This window comes from Schistocerca piceifrons, chromosome X (genome assembly GCF_021461385.2).
Source record: "Schistocerca piceifrons isolate TAMUIC-IGC-003096 chromosome X, iqSchPice1.1, whole genome shotgun sequence".
Classification (NCBI taxonomy): domain Eukaryota; kingdom Metazoa; phylum Arthropoda; class Insecta; order Orthoptera; family Acrididae; genus Schistocerca; species Schistocerca piceifrons.
This window is the reverse complement of record NC_060149.1, coordinates 783,008,413-783,029,780: the sequence shown is the minus strand read 5'-3', so window position 1 is coordinate 783,029,780 and position 21,368 is coordinate 783,008,413. Positions and strand designations below refer to the sequence as shown.

Below are 21,368 nucleotides of genomic sequence, written 5' to 3'. Positions count from 1 at the left end.
TGGGCTGGGTTGCGCTAGTAGTTTTCAGGCCCATATTACCATGAAAGAGTCCTTCCCCCCCCCTCCCCCCCCCCCCAATTGTTTTTGGACACGACAGGTGGCTGTTGCATTGCACAACTCTACCAAACTCAAATTAGACCTTTTGATGTCACTCTACATCATTGTTCCAGTGAATGGGCTACGCCACTGGTCATCATTAAGAAGCCAATAGATAAGCTTTGTCTCTGCGGCGACTTCAGTGTCACCATTAATGCACAGTCCATGATAGATACATACCCTTTGCCCTACCCTGACGAGCTACTTGCAAAATTCTCAGGCGGCCACTATTTTTCCAAGATGGATTTGTTGAAAGCAGACCTTCAGCTGCCCTTGGATGAGGCCACTAGGTGCCTTCCAGCTGTCAATGCACCTTTCAGTCTACACCAATATCAGCACTTGCCTTTGGTGTTGCTAGCACACCTCCAACTTTTCACCATTTTTTAGAACAGCTGACAGTCTCTGTACCCTGCTGCATCAATTACCTTGACAATATCTCTGTTTTGGGTCCTCCTGCTGAAGACCACCTTGGCAATCTCCGATTGTTGTTTTCTGTTTTGCAGTCTGTGGGTCTCAAGTACAATCTTGCCAAATCTCAATATTTTCAGCCATCAATTGAGTACCTAGGTTTTGAGGTTTGTTGCACAGGGGTCTAGCAATTATGTCACCATGTTGACGCAACTGTGGCTTTACAACAGACAACCTCCATTAAGGAACTGCAAGCATTTCTATGTAAAGCTGCATACTACCGTAAGTTTTTACTGGATGCATCCACTGTTGCTTAGCCATTGCATGTGCTTTCGCATAAAAATGTGACTTTTTTCTGGTCTCCCACTTGTGACTGAGCCTTTGCTTTGCTTAAATCAGAGTTCCAATCTGCTCTGTGCCTCGCCACTTTTCAGCTGCGTCAGCATCTCATGTTGGCTACAGATGCCTCTCAGCACAATGTCGGCATGGTGTTGGCACACAAACATGTGGACACTGCTTATGTTTCTAACACTTTAACTCCCACTCAGCAGAGGTATTCTCAGATTGAAAAGGAGGCTTTACTGATTGTGTTCACCCTCAAGCAATTTTACATCTTCTTGTATGGTTCTAAGTTCCATTCAATCATGGATCACAGGCCATTGGTTGCTCTTTCTAACCCTTCAGTTTCCATGCCGGACAAGGTAGCACATCATTTGCAGCTGTGGGCTCTCTTCCTCTCTCATTATCATTGTCAGATCCATTACTGGCTGATGGCACAACACACCAACACCAATGTCTTATATTGCCTTTTGAATGGGCCAGGCTTATGGATCATGATGAGTTGCTTTGTTTCTATTAAGAAATTGAGAACCAGAATACAGTTGATGGTTTTCCCATCACTAGTGCCACAATGGCATTAGCCATCGCAGTGGATACTGCACTTAGTCGGTTCCTCTCTTTTGTGCAGCACAGTTGGCTGGAAAAACCCCCGAGCTGTGCCATGGATCCCTTGCATAACTACTTCTCCCTTCAGCACCACCTTTCTGTGTTTGAGAGGGTTCTTTTGTTAGCTATGGAGGATGCTGCTTCCCATGTTGCGACTCCCGCTTCTTTATGCCCTAATGTACTGTGGCTTCTGTCATTGGGGGACCTCTCACACCAAAAAAACAGGAAGTCAAATTAAACACCTTACAGCCATCAAATTTTCAACCTTATTTTATTTGGCAACCAATTTCAGCATTTTACTATGCCATCTTCAGGCCCCTGACAGATGTGTGGGTATAATCTACTTCAGTTCTGATCAAAACAGGGGCCAGCAGTACTGGTATTAGTAGACTGTTGCTACAGTGATCACTTCAACCATCACCTGCTGACTCACAACCGAGGTAGATTATTACTACAAATTGGTCAGGGGCCTGAAGATGGCATGGTAAAAGTCTGAAACTGGCTGCCAAATTAAATAAGGTTGGAAACTTGACGGCTGTAAGGTGTTTGACATCCTCTATCAAACAGCCGTGTCCTGCAAATATCTCTAAAAAGATGGACATACAGAGTCTCGCACTAAAGGTTTGGGCCACCGGCATGTGTATTGGCTGGGCATAGATGGGGACATTACATAGCTTTTTGCCACTTGCACTCACTGTGCTCAGCAACAGGCGGCCCTGTGGTCATCTTTTTTCTCCCTAGCCGATGCTGCAGCACCCATTGGAGTGTCTAATGTCAATTTTGCTGTGACCTTCCTAAATCAGTAATGTCAGTATTGGCTCATTGTAGTGGACACCTATTCCAAGTTTCCCTCCATTGTGCATTGTCTGTCTATGACCATGGCAGCCACTGGTTTGGCCCTGTCTAAGATTTTTGCAATTGAGGGACTTCTGTATACCGTGGTTACCAATAACAGCCCTCAGTTTGTTTCTTGAGAATTTGATTATTTTTGTCAGCATAGCGGTTTCTCCCATCTCACTGCTCCTCTGTTTCATCCTCAGTCTAATGGTGAGTCAAAAAGCATGATTCACACATTTAAAACTCAGACATGGAAGTATGTACCTGGCAGGTCCACTGAAGCTGCTTTAGACCATTTTTTGAGTTCGTACCATTTCACACTGGTGGGAGCAAGAGCTGCTACATGGATGCCAACCATAGACACTCCTTTACCTGCTGCATTTGATGCCACCATCCACCAGTGTCACTGGCAGCATGACAGTTCCAGCTGGGTGCACCTGTTTGGGGTCATGGTTTCAGCTACTGGCCAAAATGGGTTCCTGACATCATCAAGCATCACCAGAGCTGGTGCCTGTGCATTGTGCACACTCCTGATGGGCAGACATGCTGGCACTTTGACCAGCTGTGCCTGCACATGGTGCGGCATGTTATGGAAAACCCACTGCCTCCCCTAATCCAGTCGCAGCTGATGCCCGTTCCTGTGTCACAGATGGTCCAGTTCATGTCACGAGGGCATTGCTGCCTCGCAGATTGCTACTTGAGGTTCCTGCCTCCAACCTCACTCCTCAACTGCCATTGCTGATGCAGCCTCCACTACGTCTGATGCCACAGTGGCCGCCACCACTTCCGTTGCTGTATCCTGTGAGGCAGTCATCTATGATACCCTTGCTGACACCTCTGGTGCCAATCTTTCATCTCAATGAGGATGTCACTATGGAAACACGGTCCTGCCCTACAGCCTCTCATGAGTGGGGAAATGGCGCACCAACTTGCCCCCTTATCACCTCTGCCCCTACTGGCCCCTACTTGCCAGCACCTGCCTGCCGCATGCTGCAGCAGCCACTGTTGTTGGGTGATGAAATGGATGTCTGTTCCATCATTGGTGTTCTCCATGACTCATCATCTCAGTGCCTTGTGAGATCAGTGTTTTTTCCTCCCATGGTACCAGTGCTATTTCAGTGCCAGTGCTTTTCTTTCTGTACTATGCATTTTTCTATGCCTAGTGTTTTTATGTATGTACGTGGTTTTCCCACCCCCTGGAAGGAAGGAGTGATGTACCTTCACTAATGATGTGGACGATTTCAGAGTCGCTTGTCCATACAGTTCACAGGCTCACTTATAGAGGCCATGCTAGTGAGTTACCAAAGAAACAGAATTATTTAAGTGATCAAAAATGAGTGCTCGGTATATTATTTAAGCTGTATTACTTTTTCCAGTCAAGGTGTTCAGTGCAATGCACAACCAGTACCTTATGTTTTGCTCCACAAAGCACTGTGTTCCATATATTGTGTTTGTCCTTGCTATAAAAAAAGCCAGAACATATTCATTACTCTGCAGGTTCAGCACATCGAAATGGTTTACACTGATATCATTTCATCTCACTGCATTTTCAATGGTTTCCTTGGTGTCAATCTATTCTTTTCATTTTGGTGCATTTAATTCACTTCGTACATTTTTTTTTTCTTTTGAAATTATCTGAGAATGATTCTGTTGCATGCATCATACCTTTGTCAATACAGTTAAAGTGATTTACATCATAAAATTAGTTGTAACCAAACCCTAGAGTATAAAATCAAAATTACTTAAAGCCCAAACCTTCTTCTTAATGATATCCATATCATCATAGCTAACCCATTGGTTGCCTTTATATGCATAAGGTCCCATAGCACTTGGATTTGGTTGTACCACCTTCCAATCATCAGACTCCAGGTTTTCACAGATCTGTAACAAGGCAACCAGTAAAAAAGATAGAGCTTCTTTTAAAGCATCATGTATATTGAAAAAACACATAAACAAAAATACTACACTAAAATTATAGATTAGTTTTTAAATGAGTCATTACATACACTGCAGGCTTTAAAAATAAAGCTTACCTCATAATATGCAAGATATCCTTTTTCCCTGGTGGAGTCTCCTTGTTCACCTGGGCCATCTGCAGGTGATCCTAACTCTGTAGCAAGGGGGTTAAAAAGCGTGTAAGAGCGGCCATAAGTTGGGATTCCCAGTACAAGCTTGTTGCGATCTGCACCAGACTTCATGTAATGGTTCACCGTGTGATCCTATACATATATAATTAGCACTGATGACTCTGTTTCCATAAGTAGCATTACAAATAAAACTTTTTTAACTATATTTACAGTTATGTTACACATTTATTGTAGTTACATAGCAAAGAGAATGATCACATAAACATGTTTAATACAACTGTAGCGGTGTGATGCACGATAAAATATAAAAAGCAACATTTATCAAAAGAAATGTATTGTTATGCTCATAGAGTTCTGAAAATCTGGTTGTTATTGTAGTTCTTTGATAATTCTTAACTGGAATCTGTTTAACCAGTCAGTCAGTAGAATCAGGTCAAGCGAATGAATGATCTACAGTGCAAGTTATGATGGTGACTAATTTAGCATTTCTAAAAGTTATTTACGTTACACCTCCAAATAAAATTTTGTGTTGGGTGCACAATTGAGTGTTTACCATTATTTGCAGCTGATGTAGCAGATGAGTTATATGAACAATGCAAACTCCAGGGTGGAATGTAACAATATTATGAAAAGGATAGTTGCTACTCACCATATAGTAGAGATGCTGAGTCAGAGATGGGCACAACAAAAAGACTGTCACAAAATAAGCTTTCAGGCAAGATGGCCTTTGTCCAAAACAAAATAGATCACACACACACACACACACACACACACACACACACACACACACACACACACACACTCTTACTTATGCAAACACAATTCACACTTGACCACAGTCTCTCGCAGTTAAAGCCAGGCTACGAGCAGCAGAACCAGTGCATGGTGCATGATGGGAGAGGCAACTGGGTGGGGGAAGGAGGAGGCTGGAGTGGGGAGGGGGAGAGAGACCATGGTAGGGGTGGGGGACAGTGAAGCACTGCTGGGGAGTGTGCAGGGACGAGATGGAGACAGGGTAGGGCAGCTATGTGCTGTCGGGAGATTAGATGGTGGCCGGGGAGAGAGGAGAGGGGGGTAGCAGAAAAGGAGAGAAGTGAAAAGACTGGGTGTGTTGGTGGAATAGAGGGCTGTGTGGTGCTGGAATGGGATCAGGAAAGGGGCTATATGGATGAGGACAATGACTAATGAAGGTTGAGGGCAGGAGGGCTACAGGAACATAGGACATATTGCAGGGAGAGTTCCCACCTGCATATTTCAGAAAAGCTGGTGTTGGAGGGAAGGATCTACATGGCACAGGCTGTGAATTGGTCATTGAAATGAAGAATGTCATGTTGGGTGGCATTCTCAGCAACAAGGTGGACCAGTTGTTTCTAAGCCACAGTTTGTCAGTGGCCATTCATGCAAACAGACAGCTTGTTGGTTGTCATGCCTACATAGAATGCAGCACAGTGGTTGCAGCTTAGCTTGTAAACCACATTACTGGTTTCACAGGCAGCTCTGTCCTTGATGGGATATTCGATGTTTGTGACCAGACTGGAGCAGGGATGGTGGGAGGATGTATAGGACAGATCTTGCATCTAGGTCTATGACAGCGATATGAGCCATGAGGAAAGGGGTAGGGAGCAGGGGTTGTGTAGGGATGGACGAGTATATTGTGTAGGTTTGGTGGAAGGTGAAATACCATTTTGGGAGGAGTGGGAAGGATAGTGGGCAGGACATTTCTCATTTAAGGGCATGATGACAGGTAATTGAAACCCTGGAGGACAATGTAATTCAGTTGCTCCAGTCCTGGGTGGTACTGAGATACACAAGAGGAATGCTCTTCTGTGGCCAGATGGTGAGACTTTGGGAGGTGGTGGGTGACTGGAAAGATAAGGCATGGGAGATTTGTTTTTGTACAGGGTCAGGAGGATAATTATGGTTTGTAAAGGCCTCAGTGAGATCCTGGGGTATTTCACGGCGGACCACTTGTCACTGCAGATGCGATGTCCATGGGTGGCTAGGCTGTATGGAAGGGACTTCTTTCTATGGAACGGGTGGCACCTGTTGAAGTGAAGGTATTGCTAGTGGTTAGTAGGTTTGATATAGACAGAGGTACTGATGTGGCCATCTTTGAGGTGAAGGTCAACACCTAGGATTCAGTAGAATCAGGTCAAGCGAATGGAGGAGAAGGTGTTGATGTTCAGGAGGAATGTGGATAGGATATCTTCACCCTCACCCTCACTCCAGATTGCAAAAATGCCACCAATGACTCTGAACCAGGTGAGGGGTTTAGGATTCTGGGTGTTTAGGAAGGATTCCTCTAGATGGCCCATGAACAGGTTGGCATAGGATGGTGCGCATAGCCATACCCCAGATTTGTTTGTAGGTAATGCCTTCAAAGGAGAAGTAATTATGGGTGAGGATACGGTTGGTCATGGCGACTAGGGATGTTGTTGTCTTGGAATCTGTCAGTTGTTGGGAAAGGTAGAGTTCATTAGCGGTAAGGCCTTGGGCATTAGGGATGTTAGCATAAAGGCAGGTGACATCAGTAGTTGTAGGCAGGGCACCATGTGGTAAAGGAACAGGAACTATGGAGAGTCAGTGGAGGAAATGGTTGGTATCTTTTAAACAGGAAGGTAGGTTCCAGGTAATAGGCTGAAGGTGTTGGTCCATGCGAGCAGAGATTCTCTCAGTGGGGGTACAGTAACCAGCCAGAATGGGGCATCCTGGGTGGCTGGGTTTATGGATTTTAGGAAGCATGTATAAGGTAGGAGTGCAGGGTGTGGTAGGAGTGAGGAGAGATATGGACTCCAGGGAGAGGTTGTGGGATGGACCTAAGGATTTGAGGAGAGACTGGAGATCCTGATGGATTTCTGAAATCGGGTCACTGTCAGTAGGTTGATGTATTTGACAGCTAGCAGAGTCCTTCTGCCAGGTAATCCTTGTGGTTCAAAACAAATGGTGGTGAGCCTTTGTCTGCAGGTAGGATTATAGGGTCAGGATTAGTTTTTAGGTGGTGGACTGCACTTCTTTCTGCAGATATAAGGTTCGTTTGCATGTTGAGGGATTTGGAGAAGGTGAGGAAAGGTTCGAGGTTAAGAAATTCTGGGAAGTTAATAGGGGGTGATTTGGGGGCAGAGGAGGTGGATCACGGTTGGATGGAGGAGTGAACTGAGACAGGCAGGGTTCAACATTGGTCTTTGGTTGAGTCTGACTGGTAGGGTTTGTGGTGAAAAAGTGTTTCCACTGTAGGCACCGGGAGAAGGAGAACTGACAGACTGGGCAAGAAACAACCGGACCACCCTGTTGCTGAGCACGCCACCCAACACGACATTCTTCATTTCAATGACTGATTCACAGCCTGTGCCATATGGATCCTTCCCACCAACACCAGATTTTCTGAATCACACAGGTGGGAACTCTCCCTGCAATTGAATCTCAATGTAGACAAGTGTAATGTGCTATGAATACAAAGAAAGAAATATCCTTTATCATTTAGCTACAATATAGCAGGTCAGCAACTGGAAGCAGTTAATCCCATAAATTATCTGGGAGTAGTCATTAGGAGTGATCTAAAATGAAATGACCATATAAAATTAATCGTCGGTAAAGCAGATGCCAGATTCATTGGAAGAATCATAAGGAAATGCAGTCCGAAAACAAAGGAAGTAGGTTACATACAGTACAGTTGTTCACCCACTGGTTGAATACTGCTCGCCAGTGTGGGAACCGTACCAGATAGGGTTGATAGAAGTGATAGAGAAGATCCAATGGAGAGCAGCGCGCTTCATTACGGGATCATTTAGTAATTGCAAAAGCATTGCGGAGATGATAGATAAACTCCAGTGGAAGACTCTACAAGAGAGACACTCAGTAGCTCAGTAGTTTCAAGAACATACCTTCACTGAGGAGTCAAGCAGAATATTGCTCCCTCCTATGTATATCTCGCAAAGAGACCACGAGGGTAAAATCAGAGAGATTAGAGCCCGCACAGAGGCATACCAACAATCTTTCTTTCCACTAACAATATGAGACTGGAATAGAAGGGAGAACTGATAGAGGTACTCAAGGTACTCTCCGCCACACACCATCAGGTGGTTTGCGGAGTATGGATGTAGATGTAGAATATATCCTACATTCCCCAAACCCTCCTGGCCTCAACCTTCTTAGTCATTGTCCTCATCCATCTAGCCCCTTCCCTGTTCCCATTCCAGCAATACACAGCCCTCTATTCCACCAGCGCACCCAGTCTTTTCACTTCTCTCCTTTTCTGCTACCCCCTTTCTCTCCCCCACCCTCCATCTAACCTCCTGACTGCATCTAGCTGCCCTACCCTCTCTCCTTCTCGTCCCTTCACACTCCTCACCAGTAAATTCACTGTCTCCCACCCCTACCCCACTCTCCCTCCCCCTCCCTGCCCCAGCCTCCTCCTTACCCCCACCCAGCTGCCTCTCCCATCATGCACTAGTCCTGCTGCTCATAGTCTGGCTTCAGCTGCCAGAGACTGTGGTCATGTGTGTGTGGGTTCCATCTGTGTGAATGTGTTTGCGTGTGTTTGTGTGTGTGTGTGTGTGTGTGTGTGTGTGTGTGTGTGTGTGTGTGTGTGTGTCATCTACTTTGGACAATGGCCATGTTGGCCAAAATCTTATTTTGTGACAGTCTTATTGCTGTGCATGTCTGCGTCTCAGCATCTCCACTATAAGATAGTTTATTTGCATGCACTTTTTCCTTAGAGATGTAACAATTTATTGGATGAAACCTTAAATTAAGTATTTTGTCCATGGAGTTAGTCCAGTGCCACTATTATAGAATGCTTAACATCTATGATCCTCAACAGCCTGATTCACGGCACACGTGCAAAGAAAGCACAGAAAAAATTTTCACAGTCATATGCAGTAGCCAATAAGATATGTATCCAGTAAGAGATCTGATATGGGAAGACATATGAGGTTATTAGCAATTATGGAGGATGTACCACAAATATATTATGTGATATTGTTGTTTTGGTTCATGTTAATGTCTTGTAGAATCCATTTGCTAAAGTTCACTAATTTCACCCATGCAATGCACTTGTGTGCAAAATAGAGCTAATGTTGACAATTCATCATCATTTCAAATTGGAGAAAGCAAATGGGAGCATGTTATGTGGTAGGGAACGACAATCTGTTAACCAAATACCTGGAAATATTAATTCTGTGGATGACCTTTCACTTTCTTAAGGACAGATTGCTACTCACTGCACAGAGGAGGCACTGAGTTGCAGACAGGCACAACAAGAAAGAATACACGAAATATTTAAGCTTTTGGACAAGTCCTTCTGAAGTAGTACTCTCACACATTCACGCAACAGCTCAGAAACACATGGCAACTGTCTCCAGATGTGTGACTCAGTGTCTTCTCTATGTGGAGAGTAGAAATCTATCTTTATTGCTTTTGTTCCATCCTGGGCTTTCCATTATTTGATTTTGTCTACCAGTTTCCCTTCCATCCCACAACCCAGAGCTGTCACCTCTGTTACTACTCTCTTTGCATTATATTACTAAGTGTCTGTTGCTTTCTTTCTCTACTTTCACGTGTTTTATTGTTATCTCCCGAACAACACGTGCTGTGACTTCAGAGCCACCTTTTATCAATGGTCACATCTGCTACATTACTGCACAGATTGTAGATTTGTAGATGCAATCTCTTATGTCCCACATTCTTCCTGCCAATATAATTATTCCTGAATTTTCACCCTCATGTGTTTTCAAGTGATTTCCTGTTCCCTTCTGTGCCACACATACTTCATCACACCCCGTGCCTAAAAAACCTTCTTCCCTTATTCAAGCACACAGCTTACCGACCTTTTTATCTGTTGTTAAGGTAGTCTAGACCTAGTGCCTGGGTGATTATAATTGAAGTTACAGTTTCAAAAAGCTGTATAAAAATAACCTCTGCTGAGAATGATCAAATTTGAATGGAGTATTATCAAAGAATGTGGAAATGTTATGGAAACAGAAAAACTTAACGAAAATTTTACCACTAGATGGTGCTTTAGGAATCAGAGTATGCAAAGTAAAAGATATGAGGTACACAGTTGTTCCTCAGTTTGGATCTGAGATGCTCAGCATGACTGTGTATCTCAATGCAGGATAACATGCTGCTGGTAAATCTCTTTTAAAAGAATGGTGACTGTGCACCTAGTAGCTCTGCAGAAGTACTGGGCACTCAAGTGTAGGAAAAAAGGCATTGGGCCAATGTTTGCCAAGGGTCTGGAGTAAATGGTTACAAAATTAAAAAACATAGGTTTGAAGTGCTGTGTGACAGGAGGAGGAAAACAATAATGATCCAATATCAGTAGACGGGGCCACCGCATTGCAGGAGGGGTCGAGCTGTGGTGCGCAAAAATGAGGTGCATGGGGAATTGCCCAAACTTTGAGCACGGTGCATAAAATTCTACTAAATAGCCTGTATTGCTCTTTACAGAAAGTTAACCATGTTGAGGAGTGCTTCATTTGCGGTATCGGCTTCTATCTGGTTGCCGCACTTTCAAATACGCATGCTCTTAGTTACACAATCGCGTTTCCTACAGCTACGAATGTGGCATGAGGGTGCTGCCACGAACGATTACGCCACTGGCAATGAGATGCAAGCATCGCTTCTCTCGAGCTCCAGCAGCGGGTGTAGTTAGGTTTGAACAGTCCTGCACTGAGCCCCTTTTTTGTGCGTTTGCCAGCCAAATAACATTTACAGGCTCCCACAGTGACCAGGGCTCAACGTCTTCTGAATAGACATTGTACTGAAGAGTGAGAAATTTATAAATCTTATTTCTCTGGATAGAGTATTTCTATGTTCAGATCTATTAATAGCAACTGACACTGCTAATATGGCAACAAAGTTCTGTATTACTTTTACTATTTTATATTAGATGTGAACTAAATTAATATTTGAATTCTGTGTTCACGAACGGCTTCTGTTGCACGCTCTTGTATTCATTAAAGAACCACACAGAGTACAAAGGAAGACATAACACATGCTGACCTGCCAGTAAGACAAACATTTGCTCTAGAATGCCTTGCTGACATGGAAGAGGACAATGAATGGTCATGGAATGTTCTGCAAAAGACAAAAGTCTATTTCTATTTCCAAGGATGTGTCAATACACAAAATTGCAGAACACGGGAAATGGAAAATCTGCTTGCACATCAACTGGTACCGCTTCATTCTGCAAACATAAATGTGTGGAGCGGGTTAAGAGCATGGTTTACCATAGGGCCACCGTTCTTCGAGGAAATGGGTCGTGCATGTCCTGTTACCTGTACTGTCATTACAAAACATTATGGGAGTCTTTTCTGCACCAACATCATTTCAACCCTTCAACAGTGTCGATGCGTGAGTAGGATCCTTTCTACGCAAGTTGGCACTCCTCCGCACATTGGACAGCCAGTGAAACAGCTGCTGCAGATAAATGTTGGAAATGTTTGAATTATCAGCCATCATTTCCTTACAGCCTGGTCGTTCAGTGCTCTGATTAGAAATATAGCTGAGCTGAAGGCAACATTGCACAGTGCATTCTGAACATGAGCCTGAGGCACGCTGATATGTTGAGGAACATGCTGTTTCTCAATTTCAGTTTGAGGCAGAAGACGGTGGACAGCATATTGCATATGTCTTGTGTCAGTCTCACAACGAATATAAATCGATTTCATTTTCGCTCTTTATGCGGTTTTTGGCCTCAGGACAATTAAAAAGCAATGTAATAGTTGCTTTTTATGCGATTTTTGGCTTAAGGACACTCAAAAAACTGATTTTCCCATCCGATGTGATACGATGTTGCCGTGATAGATGGAATTACCTTACTACCAGTGCCACAACAGTTGAATGGCGAGCTTCAGCGGTCATTTAAACGGCTAGTGAAAAGTGCAAATCACACCATAGCCCTCATATTGTTATTCATCTGTCATTTGTGACCGAACCCGTTTACGTTGTGAAGATTCAGCACCATCTAGTGGGAATTTTATTTTATTCATTTCTATAATGTTTCCTCCTTCTTCGATAATATTCCGTTCAATTTGATGTCACTCTGAGTGGCGATGTGTATACAAAGGGTGTGTCACGTAAGATGTAACACCCAATTTATTTCATGAAATGTTCCAGATATCAAAATGAAGTTTTCGGCAATTGATAGTACGTTAAGGGGCATATACTTTTCTTATCTGATGAAGAGTCTTCACTTTTGTATCGACTAAGAGGCTGAAACAAGTGTGATTTTTTTTTTTTTTTTTTTTTTTTTAGTAGAATGATATACCGTAGGTTTTTCACGGTATTCGAAAGCGCTTAAAAGGCGTCCACAGTGGTATAATGTTCGTTAATTTTGAGGTTGAAACTCTTCGCGGAAGAATGCGAGAAATATTCTATAATTGAAAGGCAAATCGTCCAGAATCGGCAACAGCGTTGCAAATTAGCTAATGCCAGGCTACGCCGTTGTATCAAGCCTTTCGACTGGTTACTTGTCTGCACTGCACAATTGACAGGAACTGTGCTGTCTATCGGCAAATCATTTGTGCTTCAATTTTTTTTTATTTATTTATTTATTTTTTTTTTTTTTTTTCATCTGGACACGTACACCAATGAGCAGAAGTTGGACATGCTATTTTCATTCGGCGAATGACAAAGAAATGCTACAGAAACAGTACGGCAGTATGAGGATATCTATCCTGATCATCGCTGTCCGCCGTCCCAGGAACTTGCACGAATTATTACGTCACTAGTGCGAACAGGCAGCTTCAACATCTAACAGATGATGAGGACAAAGACTGTAACTGACTGAGCACATGAAGAAGCTGCTTTTGCTACAACACTTATCAGTCTGGATGATGGCACGAAACATTTTGCCAAGGTATGTGGGCCCAGCCAGGTGAGTGTCATTCGCATCTTGCATCGGCTAAATTCCACCCGTATCATACCTCTTGAGTTCGGACGTCGTGTAGAATTTGTCGGTTTGCTCTGCAGCGCCTTGGAGACGACTACGTGATTATCCAACGTGTGCTCTTTACCGGCGAAGCAATGTTCTTGAACCAAGATGATGAACATGTCTGTAACATGCACTGCTAGGTAGTTGACAATCCACGCTGGCTTCGTCAGGTGCAACAGCGACGGCCTTGGAGCGTAAACATATGGTGCGGTATTACAGGAAATTCCATTATGAGACTTTACTTCATCTCACGTGTGTCAAATGTAAATAATTACCGGTATTTACACCTTATGAACATTCTAGCAGTTCTTCTAGAAGAGGTACAGCTAGATAAGCGACACTGTGTATGTAGTTCCAACCACGGCTTAATTACTAAAATTTTGTGTTCCAGAACGCACCACTTCAACCACACAACCCCCCCCCCCCCTCCCTTCGCCATAAAAATCGCAAATTTCGATTTTTTAAAACTTGTGATAAAACGTACAATAACAGTATATTCAGTTCTTGCGCGACTGTCACTTTGTATGGAAAAAGTTCTAATTTTTTCCTTACAGCTGTGTGGGCCGTTCCGACACTAACATCGATTTCCTGGGCGAGTTTTCTTACTGACTTGTTCGGACTCATGGACATTTTATCGGAAATATCGAGTAGTTTATCCTCAGACAAAACGCTAGGACGACCACTTCTCGGTGCATCTGTCACCGAACCCGTACTTCGAAATTTGTTAATCAAAGCTCGCACAGTATCGCGATGTGAGAATTTTGTCTCCGGGAAAACTGAATTAAATGTTTGACGAACTGAAACTGTGTATTTACCGCCAGCTTTGAACACTTGTTCGACCAAAAACACACGTTCTTCGATGGTTAGCATTTTAACATTGACAAAAACGAACAAACGAACAAAGGAACTTTTCTTAAACCTTCACGTCAACACGTAACGACACACATCAACGATACTACTGACACTGGCTGAGATAAACGAATCAGTGGAATGGTGGTAGAGTCCACTTGAAGGGAAGTAACCCAGACAGGCGAACAATCATACGTCACGCGCGGCTATCATACGGCACTGTGGAGAGACTTTTTGAACACCCGGCCCACAGCACATGACTGCCACTGAAGCACAAATAGTGCGCTTTTTGGTTGCAGGTACATAAGAGTGACGTTGATCTGTGTCGTATTTTCTTTCGATGGGACACGTATGTTTCATCATGGCGGAAGTGGAATAAACAAGAATGCAACTATTTTGTTTGCACTGTACAAACTACGTACATTTTCCGTCTGCAGCGTACGAAACAGCAACGAACTTTTTCCACATGTCACTCTTTCTCTTCTGGAGCACGTTCCAAATTACGTACACTCTATCGCGCAATTTTCGTTCTACATCCTCAACAGTCTCAGAAACCACAGCTTCGTGGCAGTCGGTCATTTTCACCCTGTCAATGCTACAAAACACAGCAAGGGCATGCACTCAACTTGGGTATTACGTCACGGCTAGACTTACACTCCTGCACACTTTAGGAAGAGGGAAAGAGTCGATGAGTATGAAGCGACCGTCGTGCCACCTTCTCAGACTCATCGTCTTCGCGGAACTACGAGGGTCGTCTTGAAAGTAAGTTCCGATCGGTCGCTAAATGGAAACCGCAGTGAAAATCAGAAACATATTATTTGCAAGAATTAGCTCCACCTTCCAGGTACTTCTCTACATAGTCGCCGCTCCGACTTAGACATTTGTCAGAGCGTTACCAAATTTCCAGCAATGTCGTCACGGAAGGCAGCCGCCTGTGCTTTCCGATAATTCTCTACGCTGGTCTATAGCGCGTAGCCTGCGCCCAAGTGTTGTCTTCGTATCCAGTGTTTCATGTGAACTGAGATGATACTCAGGACGAGCAATTAGGGCTGTGTTGTGGGTGATCGAACACTTCCCATCGAAAAGGCTGCAGGAGCGTCTTCACTGCCCCTGCAGAGTGCGGCTGAGAATTGCCATGAAGAAGGAAGTGCGTGGCAGTTGTGTTAGGTGGGTTGCATTCATTAAGGCGAAGCCTGTCAGTGGGCCCTTCTACTTGGCGGGAGACATCGTTGTTCTAGGCACCTTTACTCGCTCACAGTGCGCTCACATCTGAAAAGAGCGCCTTAATACGATCGACAGTCATACTAAAGACAATACCCAACACTTCTGTGAAAGCTTCATCGGGTTTTCACTGTGGTGTCCATTTCGCGACCGATCGGAACTTACTTTCTGGACAACCCTTGTGCTTTGGCAACAAAGGTAGCGGGGATAACAGCGGGGCCTCAATTTCTAATATACACAACCTGCAATGTTGGATTCGTACCCGCTGTTTCTCATCTCTAGTACCCATCACAACTTAGAACACAAATACACTCGTAGTTCAGTGTTATCTTACAGTACATATTGTGTAGAGTCGTACTAGACAAACAGAAAATGTGTTGGTGTCAGGGATATCACTAGTAGTTTCAGGTACAATAGATTTTGAGTCCCCTTACTCTCATGGACTGTGTGGCTGGTCCCGGCAGAGGTTCGAGTCCTCCCTCGGGCATGGGTGTGTGTGTGTGTGTGTGTGTTTGTCCTTAGGATAATTTAGGTTAAGTAGTGTGTAAGCTTAGGGACTGATGACCTTAGCAGTTAAGTCCCATAAGATTTCACACACCTTTGAACATTTGAACTCCCTTACTCTCTAGCCCCTCCCCCTCCCACTCCCCCCCCCAAATCCCCCTCCGCCAGTCCCAAACAAGTACGCCAGTTGAATTTGCATTTGGCATAGTCCTGGAACTGTATTGCAACAAGACAATCTATTGATTACTATACGGTTGGCTCATGTCTGCAGTTGAACATATACGATACACTGGCATGCAGTAACGAATCACTTTCTCACTGCTGTCATACAACACTGTGAATTTAGATTTAGGTAATCTATCCCACACTCAATGCTCCTTTTATTCTATTCGTCAACATAGATTCGCTCTGCTTTGCAGCTTGAGAAAATATTTACTTAGCTTATTATTAGAAACCATCCCACGAAAGCCCACTTACAATGTCGAAAACCAATATTATGTGACGAATCTAGAACATATTACAACCTCCTCTGCATTGTTCTCGTAGGTACCGTGTAGACGAGATTAGACTAATTACAGTACGCTCATAAGCACAGAAGCAATCATTCATCTCGCAGTCCATGTGTGAATGGGATGGGAAGAAAACCTAATATGTGGTACGGTCTGCAATGGCAAGTAACCTCATCTGTGCACTTCACACTGGTTTTCAAAGTATTGAGATAGTTGCAGTGTAACAAGATATACACTTCATGGATCTTTTATGTCTCTTCTATGGTGACAAAACTCTTATAAACTTTACCCTTAATGAGGGAGAGTTCTGATCCAACAAAATCACAACTAGACTGTCGTTGAAATTCATTCCATCCAGAAACTAGTAGGTCTGCTGAGGAAACACTACGGAGTATAACAGAAATCTGACGATTCTGAGGCTTAGTGCCACAAGATGATAAATTGTTACTTACAATCGTCAACTGTGCATCAAAGTTGTATTCATCATCTTCTTCCATGGAGTAGAGTGGTGAATGATGATTGACTGCTGGCTCAAATGCGGAATGATAGTCGTAGCTCAGGATGTTCATGAAGTCCAGATGCCTGTTGGATAGATATTTTATGATGTTGTGCTGGCTTTTAGAATATTTTTATACATCACTTCAAATTCTTACACTAGTAGGTGCTTCTCAAAGTTCTTTATGACTACAATTTGGAGATGACAAGAAATTTCTTTCCTACTGTTAACTGTAAACAGAGATTGTTCTGCATACATAGATATGGAAATTATTTTAGTTCACTGGATCCATCATAGCACTTGGAGAAGGGTGAACACTGTCTCTTCTCCCCCTTCCCCCCCCCCCCCCCAAGTCACCGTCCACAGGAGAAGATAAAAACAACAATTCAGTCATAACGAATGCTTAGCCAACTGTCCACATGGCCGTGCGATCTTGCACAGCCGCGTGAGCAATGATTCTCTCCTCTCGAGCGCTAGACACGTGGGACCCTGCACAGTGTTAAGGATGGCTCCCCTGAATCAGCCGAGTTCATATTCGTGCGATGCTCGCGGGACCACGACTAGATAGGCTACTGTCGAATTCTATGTGCTGATAGATGTTTCTCCTTGTTACACGATGCACAACATGATTTTATCACATACAACCAACATTCGAATGTGATTACTGAAAGAGAAACCCGCTACATAATCTTTATCTGCATAAGCCTACTTTATGTGGTTGTACTGAAAGGATAATCATTTTTATACCTCAGCATGCCAGTTTGACATTTGTCGCATGCCGTCTTAATGGTATTGCAATTTTAGTGCCCAGCTGTATATATTGAGACCATTAGAAATCATAGTAACAGTACATCTGGACATATACAGCACATCGATGAACATACTTCATACGATTTTATGACAATGTGATGCAGTGTCGAATACATTTTGAAAATCTAGGACTAATTACGTGTATTTTGCACAACATAACTAAAAGATCGGATTCATGTTGTCCAGATATTCTCGGCTGCAAGGAAAGAGACGGGGTCGCAACTGTCGAATTATTACTTCTTAAATATTGAAGAGGATCCTGTAGAGGCGGAGATCCTGAGTTCCAACACGGTAACACAAAACAATACATTCCTCCAGTTGTATGTTGTTTCCTTATAGCCTGATGGCTTCACCTGATATTGTCAGCACCCAGGTGCACATTCAGAATTCGATTGCGGAGGGGTTGGGGAACAGTTATTTATTCTATCCCATCAACACCCCAAAAGACGTGGAAAGACAGAGTGCTGCTCTGTATGCATTTAGAATTCGGTTTTTGCTTTTAAAGTCCCGTCTCATTCATTTACATTCGTGGCATGCACTACACATTTTAAGTAATGACTAATGCGATATGGTGGCTTAAACCATTTTAACTCTTCATCCGTGAAGATGGCCCAAGACCAAAACCGATGGAATGTGGTTATAAAATAAAAAAATTAAAAATTAAAACAGCTGATGATTCCAATGTGCATTTTATACGCCAAAAATATAATTTGCCCTTGAGCCTACACTTAATGAGCCACAGATGCCTCGCATTGAAATAATGACAACAATGAAATATGCACTACTGGCCATTAAAATTGCTACACCAAGAAGAAATGCAGATGATAAACGGGTATTCATTGGACAATATATTTTATACTACAACTAACATGTGATTACATTTTCACGCAATTTAAGTGCATAGATCCTGAGAAATCAGTACCACGGACAACCACCTCTGACCGTAATAACGGCCTTGATACGCCTGGGCATTGAGTCAAACAGAGACTGGATGGCGTGTACAGGTACAGCTGCCCATGCAGCTTCAACACGATATCACAGTTCATCAAGAATAGTGACTGGGGTATTGTGACGAGCCAGTTGCTCGGCCACCATTGACCAGACGTTTTCAATTGGTGAGAGATCTGGAGAATGTGCTGGCCAGGGCAGCAGTTGAACATTTCCTGTATCCAGAAAGGCCCGTGCAGGACCTGCAACATGCGGTCATGCATTATCCTGCTGAAATGTAGGGTTTCACAGGGATCGGATGAAGGGTAGAGTCACGGGTCGTAACACATCTGAAATGTAACGTCCACTGCCCAAAGTGCCGTCAATGCGAACAAGAGGTGACCGAGACGTGTAACCACTGGCACCCCATACCATCACGCCGGGTGATACGCCAGTATGGCGATGACGAATACACGCTTCCAATGTGCATTCATCGCGATGTCGACAAACACGGATGCGACCATCATGATGCTGTAAACAGAACCTGGATTCATCCGAAAAAATGACGTTTTGCCATTGGTGCACCCAGGTTCGTCGTTGAGTACACTATCGCAGGCGCTCCTGTCTGTGATGCAGTTTCAAGGGTAACCGCAGGCGTGATCTGCGAGCTGATAGTCCATGCTGCTGCAAACGTCGTCGAACTGTTCGTGCAGATGGTTGTTGTCTTGCAAACGTCCCCATCGATTTACTCAGGGATCGAGACGTGGCTGCCCGATTCGTTACAGCCATGCGGATAAGATGCCTGTCATCTCGACTGCTACTGATTCGAGGCTGTTAGGATCCAGCACGGCGTTCCGTATTACCCTCCTGAACCCACCGATTCCATATTCTGCTAACAGTCATTGGATCTCGACCAACGCGAGCAGCAATGTCGCGATATGATAAACCGCAATCGCGATAGGCAACAATCCGACCTCTATCAAAGTCGGAAACGTGATGGTACGCATTTCTCTTCCTTACACGAGGCATCACAACAACGTTTCACCAGGCAACGCCGGTCAATTGCTGTTTGTGTATGTGAAATCGGTCGGAAACTTTCCTCATGTCAGCACGTTGTAGGTGTCGCCAGCGGCGCCAACCTTGTGTGAATGATCTAAAAAGCTAATCATTTGCATATCACAGCATCTTCTTCCTGTAGGCTAAATTTCGCGTCTGTAGCACGTCATCTTCGTGGTGTAGCAATTTTAATGGCCAGTAGTGTATTTAATCTTTTGATATAATTGTAATAATTGGTTTTCAACAGTGGTTAGTACAGTACTTCTGATCTTTTGTGATCCGTACTACTCCCCTTCAGACCCACGACTGCTAGCACCATGGTACAGTCGTTTTGTAACTTAATGTAGATGTTAAGTAATAGACTCGTCACGGTCTAACAGTCATCGCGATAGGCAGCCTGACTCATGGAATCGAAGGATGCTGAACTTATTTCGATAAATTAACGCTTTAATAGGATTCGTGTCTCGGTAATTAATCGCAGTTTTTTAGAGAGACGATGCTCTTTGTGCGGTCCTCCACAACGAGCACATGCAGTACTACCCCACTTTAACTCTCACTCCCACTAACAATCTTTTTTCCTTATTTGAACCCAAAGGAGGTATGAGAACTACCGTTTTGAATTTTTTCCCCGTTTACGATCACGTGGTTTCTTGAGATGCAATGTCTTGATCGCACATTTGTAGCTTCATTGTTTTACTATGTAGTATTCTAGTTTCTGGTAGTCAAACAACATGCAAAAAACTCACAGCAAATTCAAAAAACTCAAACCAAACTCCGTGGTCAGGCTCAGAAGTGTGCAGTGTCATCCTCTGCCCTATTGCGCTATGTGTGAGCACACCGCTCTCCCGGCCGTTGTGCTGCCCAGACCTCGGAGCCACTAATTCTGATCCAAATAGCTCCTGAATTGGCCTGACGAGTCCTCCCACAAAGTAAAAGCCTCTGCTTTCGCAGCCGACACGTACGCACAGCTTCCAGCGAGCGGCAGACCTCGTCGCCCAGTCCTGGTCAGACCGGCGTCTGCCGTGGAGGCGGGTAAAACAAACAAGAGGGTTCGAACTTTAATAGTGGCAACTATTTATTTACAGCTCGTAAAAAATAGATACGTGTTTCAAAGTTTTACTGACCTTCAAAGTACACTACTGGCCATTAAAATTGCTACACCACGAAGATGACGTGCTACAGACGCGAAATTTAACCGACAAGAAGAAGATGCTGAGATATGCAAGTGATTAGCTTTTCAGAGCATTCACACTAGGCTGGCGCCGGTGGCGACACCTACAACGTGCTGACATGAGGAAAGTTTCCAACCGATTTCTCATACACAAACAGCAGTTGACTGGCGTTGCCTGGTGAAACGTTGTTGCGCTCCGTCGTGTAAGGAGGAGAAATGCGTACCATCACATTTCCGACTTCGATAAAGGTCGGATTGTTGCCTATCGCGATTGTGGTTTATCGTATCGCGCCATTGCCTCTCGCGTTGGTCGAGATCCAATGACTGTTAGCAGAATATGGAATCGGTGGATTCAGGAGGGTAATACGGAACGCCAACGGACTCGTATCACTAGCATGGAGCCACATCTCGATCCCTGAGTCAACAAATGGGGACGTTTGCAAGACAACAACCATCTCCACGAACAGTTCGACGACGTTTGCAGCAGCATGGACTATCAGCTCGGAGACCGTGGCTG

At 44.0% G+C, this 21,368-nt stretch overlaps 1 protein-coding gene across 2 annotated transcripts in view; it reads right to left on the bottom strand.

Annotated features, from left to right (window-relative positions):
• LOC124721104 (serine-rich adhesin for platelets-like) overlaps nt 1–21,368 on the bottom strand; it is a 481,067-nt gene that overhangs the window by 129,230 nt on the left and 330,469 nt on the right. For both annotated transcript variants that reach the window (XM_047245921.1, XM_047245922.1), the window contains exons 6-8: nt 16,844–16,973; nt 4,320–4,505; nt 4,042–4,167 (exon numbers count right to left, since the gene is read on the bottom strand). In XM_047245921.1, coding sequence (XP_047101877.1) covers nt 4,042–4,167; nt 4,320–4,505; nt 16,844–16,973 — 442 coding nt within the window. The remainder of the gene's footprint in view (nt 1–4,041; nt 4,168–4,319; nt 4,506–16,843; nt 16,974–21,368) is intronic.